Source organism: Megalops cyprinoides, chromosome 12, assembly GCF_013368585.1.
Source record: "Megalops cyprinoides isolate fMegCyp1 chromosome 12, fMegCyp1.pri, whole genome shotgun sequence".
Lineage (NCBI taxonomy): Eukaryota > Metazoa > Chordata > Actinopteri > Elopiformes > Megalopidae > Megalops > Megalops cyprinoides.
In genome coordinates, this window is record NC_050594.1 from 34,912,473 (window position 1) to 34,923,578 (window position 11,106).

Sequence of the window (11,106 nt, forward strand, 5' to 3'; positions counted from 1 at the left end):
ATATCATGGTTTTGATGAGAAAGGAGAACATTATTATTATTATTATTATTAATAATAATAATAATAATAATTATAATAGTAATCCTTCAGTTGGGGCACGGCTATAGTACCCACAGATAAGGTACTTAACCCAAATTGTCTCAGTTAATATCAACTGCATAAATTGGATAACATGCAGGCTCTGACAGTTGATCTGGACAAGAGCAACTGCAAAGCAAATGTAATGTCATGGTCAGTTATCATAAACAGGTCAGTTTCTCTGCCAAAAGCAGATTTTTCCTGCTTTAACAAAGGCAGGATGATTACGCTGATCTTCGGACCTTAACTGGAACCACTTAATTGTCAATACTTTTTCATTTGGCATTTTTTGAAAATCTTGGTTTGATTTCATTACATTAAATATGCGGTTAACCCATTCCCTGCCCAGGGCAAATTACATAGCTTACATTGTTCCATATTACACATTTGTATATCTGGGTATGCACAAAAACATGTCAGTTTGGATGTCTTGCACAAAGGTCCAATAACAGTGACCTGCTACATCATACCTCCACTCCCATCATTTTCCACTACTTCCTATGCAGATTTTTTACTGTGTTTCCTGCCTCTGTTTGCCCCATCCACTCTGTCTAAACAGGGAATTCTGGGAGAGCATGCTGAAGCGCCTGGTCCCAGCAGCGCTGCCCAGGACCCCCGCATCCTGCTCTCTCCAGAGACCAAGAGCATGCTGGGACAGCTGGAAAGCCGCATCAAGGACCTGAAAGCCTGGCTGCGGGACACAGAGCTCTTCATCTTCAACTCATGCCTGCGGCAGGAGCGGCAGCAGGCACCACAGGACACACAAGGCCCTCAGGACCCTCAGGACCCTCAGGCTGCCAAGCAGCTGCAGTACTTTAAGGTAAGAGCCTCTGCCAGGCCGGGGCTACATGCAAGGCCATGAGCAGCATCCCAGCAGCAGGAACACTGGCAAAAAACTGTTACGACTGATCACCATCTCCAATGTGTTTGATTCATTAGTGCTTTTCACAATTAATAGGTTTGGCAGTTTCTGTAAATATCATATTTGCAGTCGATTATTTTTTACTTTTTGTTTTTATCAGTTTTATTTTTTCATAGTATTGCGATATCTTTGTGTATGTTGCATAAAATACAAAAATATAATTATAGCTATAATAACTTTGGCCATATGGCAGATTGGTTTTAAAAACTGTAAAATGGTTTCATGTCAGGCGCACTTTATTTGAAATGCAGTAGAGTTACCATTTCAAAGCCGTAAAACACAATGTGCTGTAACATGAAGGTTATATGTTACCTGTGACACAGTGAATAATTTAGCAGTAGTGCCACCCTGTACTCTCCTTTCTGTTGGCTGAAGTGGGGCTGAAGTTGGATGGGAAACTTCCAAAGAACACAAGGCTGCTGCTGGATGTTGTGTTTGTGGCAACCTTCCGTCCAGATTATGCAGGAAAGCAGTGCCCCAGTGCTGTGATGGGGACAATGTGCTGTAGGAGATGCCATCTTGCAGAATGTGAAACTGAGGACCTGACTCATTGTGGTTATTGAAGTTTGTATGGCACTTATTGCAGAGAGTACAGGGTTCCCTGGAATCCTCTTCAAATTTGTAATGTGGCTGCCTGATTATTCCCTAGCATAATTGTTGAAATAATTCATATGATGTTTGCTAAGCTTTTTCATGTGAAATGGACTCACCTCAATACCATACTTAGCCAGCTAGGGCTTTCCAACAACACAACAGCTCCAGTCAAGAGGTCCTTGGCAAATGCGTAATAATGGAGATGATCCCAAAAAAGATATTTTATCTACACTGATGTTCATAAACATATCTTGGTGTAAATTTGTGTGAACAAGACATATTTCTTGTAGTGACAAAAACTGAAAACTCTGAAACAAGAGTTTATCTTAAGCCTGTTATTTATGAATATGAATGTCCTAAAATCTTTGCCATAAATTCATGCTGTATCCAGTACAGACTTTCAGGTATTGAGCTAGATTCAGATCAGTCAATTTATGCTGCTAGATGTACTCTCACTCATACTGTTCAAAAAGACCTTTGCCATTTCAGTGGCCTGATTCAACAAGAAGACTGTGCTTTTTATGAATGAAGCAATAACCCGCAAATGTCCTTGTGCTAGAGCCTCTCTTCTTCTTGGGCGTTCCAATCTGAAACCTGACCAGCTCCACAGTGTATGGAGCTGTATGAAAGCTCTCGCTTTACAAAGTGCAAAATTACAAATTATTCACCGACCTGATTTGGGTTCAGAGGGTGAGTGGAGCTTTTTCCTTTGATTGTGGGGCCAAACAGGACATGCTTCCTAAGTGAATATCTTTTCTTTTAAAATAAGTGCATGTGGACTACTCTTTATGCAGTACAAATGCACAGTGCACTGCTGTGCGTGATAAAGTATAGGAAATAATTATTTGACTTAAAAATCTCATGGACCGGCACAGGGTATTAATCAAGCAATGTCAAAACACAGGTAGTGGAGTTGATTACATTTCTCCTGCTGAGTGACAAACATAATAATACGAAAAAGCCACTTAAATCTATGCACAACAAATAATAGTGGGCAGAGAACAGCTGTACCATATTGGGAGGACTTGGCTTTTGATAAAATTCATACTAAAGGGGGGGGAGCCATTCATTGATTTCCTCAGAATACAGCATGTAAAAACAAAAAGATTAGAAATATTGATAACTGCAGTTTGCATGGACAGAGAAACTGCCGGGCAAAAAGGCTGAAAATGAGAGCAGAAAGCGCCTTTAACGATCATATATCTGTTTCGGCAATTCTGCTGAAAATGGATCCAATATTGAGAGTTGGCATAATTACAGTGATCCTGAAAGGACACCAGCAGGGGAACTGGGCTCTGCCTCTTTACAGCTCTGGAGTTGTATGGCTCTATAAGCCTGCCGTGGGAACGACACAAGCACTCAGAAAACACAAACAGCACCATGCATACAGTGCCCTCACCACCTAGAGCTCTGCTGTTTGTGGGGGGTAGATTTCAACGCAAATACATTTATCTAGCCCTTTTATTTATGCCAGTATCTGGCAAGTTTGAAAAAATACAGATGAAAGTACACTACAAACACATCTTTTACTCTATGGGTGAAATGTTGCAGTAAAACACAACACATACCAGGATTATTGTCTGTGCACAAATGACAATGAAAGTGACATTAAGGCGTTAGAGCTTGCTGTTATTCAGTATCTATCAAGCAAGAACAACAAGAACAACATCATTTAGCATGACATATTATAATTTATCCAATCATTATCAGAGAGGACAGGAAACAAGGTCATCATTTCTAAGGTTTTCTCACTGTTACTCTAATCAGCTCTGTTATTTTCATCTTCTAACCTTCAGTCAGTGTCTTATGTCTTAGAAAGATATACCTGAATTTCAATGTCATTTTTACAAAGATTTGTAAAAAAATCAGTGTAAAGTCTTCCCCCTATCAACTGCCTGGCTGGCCATTGGGGCTCTGTGCTCTGCCTGTCAGGAAGTCAATATTCATGAGCAGACAGGGTGTGATGTTAGACAGAGAGAAGCACAGGACGAAAATAAGGGAAACAGAAAATCTTTCATGTCTGCAGTTTACAGACAGTAATGGATGTGACGTTTCTTGGCTCTACTGAAAGGTCTTTGTCAACGGCACATCTTTCCTTCCTTGTGCTCAACAGTCCAAATCCCCTCCCCAGTTCCAAATAACCACAACCCCAGTGGTGTAGTGGTGGAAAAGAGATGAGATCCAGCTGAGAGCAGCTCCTTGAATCAACTGAGCCATACTTAGACATATTAAAAAAAAAGATAAATTCCAATACATATACTTTGGGCAGGTTGTAGTGAGTGGCCTGTGTGATGTGATGGTGCTATATGCCACAGCATCTGACAGATAATTGCAATTGCATACCATTTCTTGTTAATGCACACATTTTTCATTTTTAATAAAGTATTAATCAAAGCCATTTTTACATTTGTTTGTTTTGTGATTTGCTAGAAAGCCGTGATGAAAACTGAAGACCACGTTGTCAAGTGGTTTTTTTCAGAGCATATACTGTATTTTGCAAACAGCCCTTCAGTGGAATCACTCTTTGTGCCACTATCTGCAGGCTCTGTAAGGCAGGGGTTTTGCCAGAGTCTCTAAGCAAAATGACAGTATGTCAAAACAGATTTGTTGAATTAGCTAGTTACAGTATATGGGGCATGTGTTTCGAAAGTGATTCTGGCTGATATAAGTAAATCAATTTAATTTAGAGGAATAAATGAGTAAACAGAGAAATACGGCAAAATTAAGAAACTGTATTTCTTAATAGTTTATGATGACCATATGACCAGTAAGTGCCTGTCTTCAGTTCACCACAACACATGCAGCTAGCTCACTATACTGTATGTTCAGTGACTGTTTGAGCATGGTATACCATGGCCAGATAGTGCTGTTGATGACTAGGTGGAGGATGTATGCTTATTTCGTTATGGAGAAAGTCATGCACTGCTAGGTCAGCGATAATACAGTTTTAGCTTCCATCCCCCCAAGTAATTTAAGGGCATTATCATATATGTATGTATATACTGTAACAACTCAGTTGAAAGCAATTAGTGGTAAATATGGTAGTCTTTACATTCTGGTGTGAGTGTATATTTGGAATTAGTTTGTACAAAATTTGCAGAGACAGTCTGTTCATCTTGCTGCTCACTTACTGTCTCCCATTTATAAGCCGTTGTTCCTTTTTGAAACTTTTCCCCATCAAACACAGCACATTCCAGAGACTGCACACCAACTTTAGGCAGGTGATGAATGGCCGGATTTTACCCAAAAACCCAAATAATCCCAATGTTTTAAGAGGATTACTGTGATTAGTTGTCAGTGAGGAAGAAGCCACGTTATATTCCTCATTCATTTCTGCCTCGTACCTCTTGTGTTTTAGTTCTTCCCCAATACTGGTGAAGTCGGCAGGTGTAAGTAGGGATAATCTCCACGGCGGAGAGGCCTGACCTCATGCTGGGGGCAGGGGGGAGGGGGGTTGGCCCTTGTTATGGTATGAATCAAGCCTGTCACGTGACCCCATACCCCCGACTCGCTTACCACACCTATTTAGAGAGAGGAGGAATTTGAGATGTGCTCAGGGCTCCTCTCTCTATCAGACAGGCTGGACTGACCCCACCTCATCAGCACCCCCTCAGCCAAATCAGGTGTGACACTGAAAGGGCTGGGGCAGCCACAAGAGACACATCACCGATAGCATCAGCGGCAGCTTCATTCTGATCTGAGATCAGGCCTGGGTCTCCTATGGAAGGTCAGGCCCAATCTTCATCCTCTCTTGGCCCGGGACCATCTGCCCAGGCCCCCCCTCAAGCCGCTGACCACCTTGGCCACCCGGGCTCTGATTTGGTATTCTGTCACCCTCGTCCAGCTAATAATATGTGACAGCACAGATATAATATCAATACTTTCTCCATGATTAGGAATAAGGAACTCCCGTTCTTTGCCAAGCGCTAACCACATTAGGCCTCGCAAGTGCTCACATGCAAAAGTGCCAAATGCAGTGTTAGTTCCTCATCATCAGTTAATGGGGAGCAGACAGGTGACAGCCAGGAGAGACACACTCATTACAGGCAGAATCGACTGGCTCCAGCGCTCTATTATTTTTCATTGTATGTCTGCACTGCAGTGTTTCATTTGAAAGCACTAATGAGAAAATGTCCTCGGGCTGTAGGCTGTGGGCTGTTTGTTTGCTTTAGCGCAGCAGAGAACGATGAGCCTTATTCATAAAGCATTAGCTTCATCACCAGTTTACAGAGTACAGGTTTTATTTTTTGGAAAGGAGGAACCCTCCTGAAAAGTGAATATGTAATTTTACCTGAGCACAGTGAACATGTAGTGATCTGTATTTTCAGTAACTTTGATTATTTCCCCGAACAGGAAGGGGATATTATATGTGGTGACTGAGAATTATTAGGGTTGTTCATGAAACAGAAGCATAATCAGGACTGTCTAAATGTTTGGAGTCCCATCAAAAGAACAGCGTTACTAGACTAAGAAAAGGTCTCTACAGCCAAAGGTGTAGTTTTCATGTGCTCCTTTCCCTCAGAGGCCAGAGCAACCCAGTGTTCCTCAGACAACAGTGTTCAACCAAGTGCAGTGTTTTGCATTTCAAAAATGGGGGTTTATCAAATATTTGAAATCAGTAAAGGCATTGTGTTTTTCGAAGAGAGGTGCATGCTTTCAGTGTGCTTCCTGGTGTCCTAAGCCTTCATCTGCATCATAACAAATGATCTTTTCTGTAAACAGTGTGCAGTGAATGCCGCTGCGTTATCAGCAATCCAGGATGAAAAGACGCACGGTTGCTAGTGACTGAAAACTGAGAAAACTGGCGTGAAGCAGTCTGAGCTGTGGGAATATGTTGGTGGGAACAAATTGTCTCTCCATGCCTTCATTACACTCATTTGCGATAACAAGTCCTTGTGATTTTAATTGACTTAATCAACAAATAGAATTAATCAGAGATTTCTAATTAATGGTAATTGATTGTATATCCACTGGGTCAGCGTTGCTGTTAAATCCCTGCTTTTTTGCCTCACTGAAGTGTGAACTAGCCCCCCCACCACCCACCCCCTCTTTGCCCACCCCCCCCCCCCCACCCCCCCCGCAATGTTTATTGAAAATGTTCAAATTAAGAGGCTGGAAGAGATGCTGTCAGGAGGAATTTGTCCTGTCCTTCATGTCACAGAGGAAAAAAGCAGCACAAAATCAAGACAGAAAAGAGGTACATCACAACAAACTGGCTCTCTATTTATAGAGCCCATTTCAAACAGTTTGAACCGAAATTGTTAAATGACAGTCATCAGACAGTTGTCTGCAAACAACTGTCTGCATACATTCAAATAAAAAATTCAGTATGCTTTTCATAACCCATTAATTAGCACCCGTGATGATGTAATTCAGGCTCTCTCAGGCTTCCGAGCCCTGCTATTAGTTTTGCCTGTAACTCGAACTGCTTCACAAAACAGGGGTTTTGTGAGTGGACATGGTAGTTACTCGATGGAAATTGAATTTGGGCTTTTGTTAAAAGGGGAAACTGTAATGTCATTCTGAAGGGATTTTGTGCAGGGATCAGGACTCCGGGGGAATTTGAGAACAGATCGGTGGGATTTCATGCATCCCGCCCCTCCAGAGGCTGGGGCCAGCTGTCCTCTGCATGCTGTGTGTGGGGCCGAGCGGAGGCGTGTCGGGGAAACCTCCCTTTGGCAGACACATATTCAACAGCCTATTAGCGCAGGTCTGATTACTGGCTCAGATAAGCGCACGACCCACAGATTAATACGGGCCACGAGATGGATGGGGCCCTCTGATAAAGCAATGAAGGGATGTGATGAGCTCTCAGGAAATAGTCATCTCCAGCCTCTCCCAGATTGCGCCGTCACCACTCCATATTACTAGCCAGCTGATACCGCGATACCTTTATTAAAAAGCACCTGATAAATGTCCTTTCAGCGTGTGCTGCCAGCATGGTGCGTTTGACCAGCCAAGGGGTGAGGTACTTCTGGGCAGCCGCCCCGTCCCCGACCCACAGTGCCCTCACGCAGTGGCTGGAAATGAACTCACTGTATGGCTCCATGTTCAGGGAAAAAAAAGCCAGCCACTCTTTTACCCACATGTGTTTGAAAAGCTTTTTAGCAAATATTGGCATAGTGTACTCCAGCTTCCATGTCAATAAGGTGCAAGTCAATGGGAGAGAGAAATCATTTTGTGAAACCCAGCAAAGCAGAAACAATGAAGTGGCACATTTCTGGGAGTTCAGAAAATACAAAAGCACAATATGCTATTCACCATTTAATGATATAGGCCTGAGTTTTTGTGCTTTTTAATCTAACAGAGTGGGCCAGCAGTATTGATTGAGAACCAACCATCTATATTCTCATGACATACTGCTCTGTGCTGATGGTGGAATTTGAGAAGAGCAGAACCACAGGGGGGAATTCAGCATTCACTCCCCACAGAACCCCCTGTCCATCTGTTTCATGTGTAATAACCAAGTGTGTATGACCATTTATGTTTATACTTGTGTTGTGGCAGTAAGAGCAACCAGAAGGCAAATGCCTTTTGGCAAAACCTGTTGTTGGCAGGCAACAGACATGCAGACTTGCTGTTTTACTGCACACAGATAACTGGCTTTTGTTGGTTTTCTGCATGAAGTGTGTGTTCATGGATGTGTGTGTGTGTGTGTGTGTGTGTGTGTGTGTGCAGTGTTGATGTAGAATGATCAGTCTTCTTGTTAAGGCCCTGCTTGTTTCATTTAGACTCCCCCCCAACTCATTGCAGGCAACAACTTTATCACTGTACAGTGCACCTTATTTCCCCGGTCCCCAGGAGAAAGCCGTTGTATTTTGCAATCACATTACCTGTTTAAAAGACAAAGGAACTAGTAAATATATGCTAAAACAGGAGAGGAAACTGCTGAGCCAAAATCCAATTTAAATGTAATAGTGTTTAATATTTATTAGAAAATGTACGGGAATGCATTGCCGAGCAAGGGGGGATTTACATAAATTGTACTCGCAATGTTTTTGTCCTACAAGAGCTGTGCAGAGACAGTGGTGGTTCTCTGTAGTCACAATGCCATAGGCACGTATTTTAACAGGCATGGCTGGCCAGGTACAGGATCTTCGCTGTTTCCCGCACAATGCTGTGAAAACCAACCCTTTCCCCTTTTAAGAAGAAGTACATGTCCCAGTGATTTCATTACATGTGTGTCAAACCCACGCAGACTGGGAGCCGGGAGCCCATACAGCTACGCAGGGGAAGGCTGTGCCCTTTTAATATTTAATATTTCACCTGTTTATGGGAGGCATAAAAGTGGATGGCGGGTGATTTACATGTTCCTGACAGGGTGGGTTGTCGTGGAGACCTCATCAGCCTCATGGGACAAGGCCTCCGGTCACCGCTAGACTGGAGGGAAAGCGAGCACATGGGGGGGGTGGTTTGCAGAATTTGGGCAAGGTGCATTATTAGAAAAAAGGCACCACAGCAGTAAATGGAAGAGAAAAACCCTCTCAGTCACATCTAAGTGGAGCTTTTGGTATTTGTCATCCCCCTTATTTAAAATGCAGGAATATTAAGGGTATGCTGCTTATTTTAAAAATAATAGAATTTTACCTATTACAGAGTTATGGTAATCTAAATTATTGCATAGAGTAATACATCAGGAAACAGAATGCTGGTGTGAAAGCCTCAGTCCTGATGCATAGACTGTAGGGGAATAAAATGGGTTGTGTTCCTGTCCTGCTGCCTAACGTTGTTATACACTATACAGGAGGCAGTTCTAGTGTGCCCCTGCACGCTCTGGAAGTAAGAATCCTAGCCTGCTGCATAATGTTGTACGTGTTGTATTATCATAGATTTTACTATATGAAAAAGTAAATTATTGAAATTGTATACAATCGCATACAATTTCATGAATAGTTTGCAAAATGCATTTTACTCATTTTACATTGCAAAGTTTATGCATATAGGTAAATCAATATGCTTATAATTAAATAAATAATAACAGTTTGGTATTGAAGCAAAATACATGATTTATATTTTTAGTCATATTTTAAGTGTGTTGTATATTTTGGCATACACCTCCTGAGTTGTCTCTTTGCTTTGCTGAAATATTACGGTGTACATAGTGTAGCGCAATTCCCTCTCACTTTTTCCATTTTGTGTTTATTGACATAATGTCTTTACACTGAAAAGTGGTCCTGTCTCCTTACACAAATCATGAATCTCAGATATTTAATATTTTACTGAACAGGAAACGCATTCAATCAAGATCATTTGCACACCTTTAGGCTACATGATTAAATTGCTTGTCAGTTTCAATAAGCTCTCTGAACTATAAATACTCACTCACTGCTATCTGGTTGCTATTCAGAGCCTCTCTCCCCCTTTTTCCCAGTTAATTTGTGGTCAGTAAATGGTTACAATAAGTGGATTTCAAACTATAAAAAAATGGAAAGAAAATGGGTTCTTTTTTCTCTTTTGCCTGAAACACCTCCATTCTTCCAGACCTCTAATCAGTAGTGTTGATGATTGGGAAAAATCCTTGTTTAGTAGGTGTCTACTTCTGTATGCTTGTTTGTGTCAGTGTGGGTTTGTGTTTGTTTGCTTGTGTACACAACAGTAGGATGATGTTTTTTCTGTCCTTCTCTCCCATGTTTCATTTGCTCTTTCTTTTTTTCTCTCCCTCTAACCTCTTCCTCTCTTTCACCATCCCTCTCTAGTCACTATGTTTGGAAGTGCGGGGGCGACGCAAGGGTGTGGCCTCTGTCCTCAGGCTGTGTCAGAAGCTGCTAGAGGAGCAGGAGGTATCGGACGCTGAGGCAGACCGCCAGGCCCTTCAACTGCTCGTAGTCAACCTGGAGCGTCGCTGGGAGGCCATCGTCATGCAGGCCCTGCAGTGGCAGACCCGCCTGCAGAGAGCGCTAGGCACCGAGCAGGTACCACCTCAATCACATATGAAACACACAAATGCACACACTTGCAAACACCACATAATCACACACATAGTGGCTCGCACATATTTCATCTTTTGGCTAAATGAATTAACAGTTTGTAGTTCCTTACCAGTTCTAAATTTTGATCACAGATCTGGATCACAATGAACATACTATGGCTCATAGCTCATTCATGAGCGTTATAGGCTCATTCTGAAAATGAGTAAAATGAGTAAAGTGTGTACAGTGTACTGTAATGAACAATTGATTTATTTCAGAATAATTACCAGTGATTCACATTATAAAATGTCAGTGACATTTCTAATTTTTTTTTTTTTGCCATTCCATGGTATGTACACTTACGCGCCTAGAAGACTGTGCACAGCAAACAGGACACCCATGCACTGTGGCCTGGGGCAATCTCTCACCCGGCTGTGAAGTCCCTCCCACCCACTAATGAAATGGTCTGAAACACAATTCACAGAAGTATAACAAAGTAATTATTGTGATGTACACAACAGTAAGACACACTAGGTCACATAATGATGGATGAAAATCAACTTCATGCTATCTTTGATTACATCTAAGTAGTGAGCCCGAGTC

At 42.0% G+C, this 11,106-nt stretch overlaps 1 protein-coding gene across 1 annotated transcript in view; it reads left to right on the plus strand.

Moving 5' to 3' along the window:
- akap6 (A kinase (PRKA) anchor protein 6) overlaps window positions 1–11,106 on the plus strand; it is a 206,175-nt gene that overhangs the window by 181,713 nt on the left and 13,356 nt on the right. The window contains exons 11-12 of the mRNA XM_036541655.1: window positions 638–898; window positions 10,291–10,506. Of these exons, the coding sequence (XP_036397548.1) occupies window positions 638–898; window positions 10,291–10,506 (477 nt within the window). The remainder of the gene's footprint in view (window positions 1–637; window positions 899–10,290; window positions 10,507–11,106) is intronic.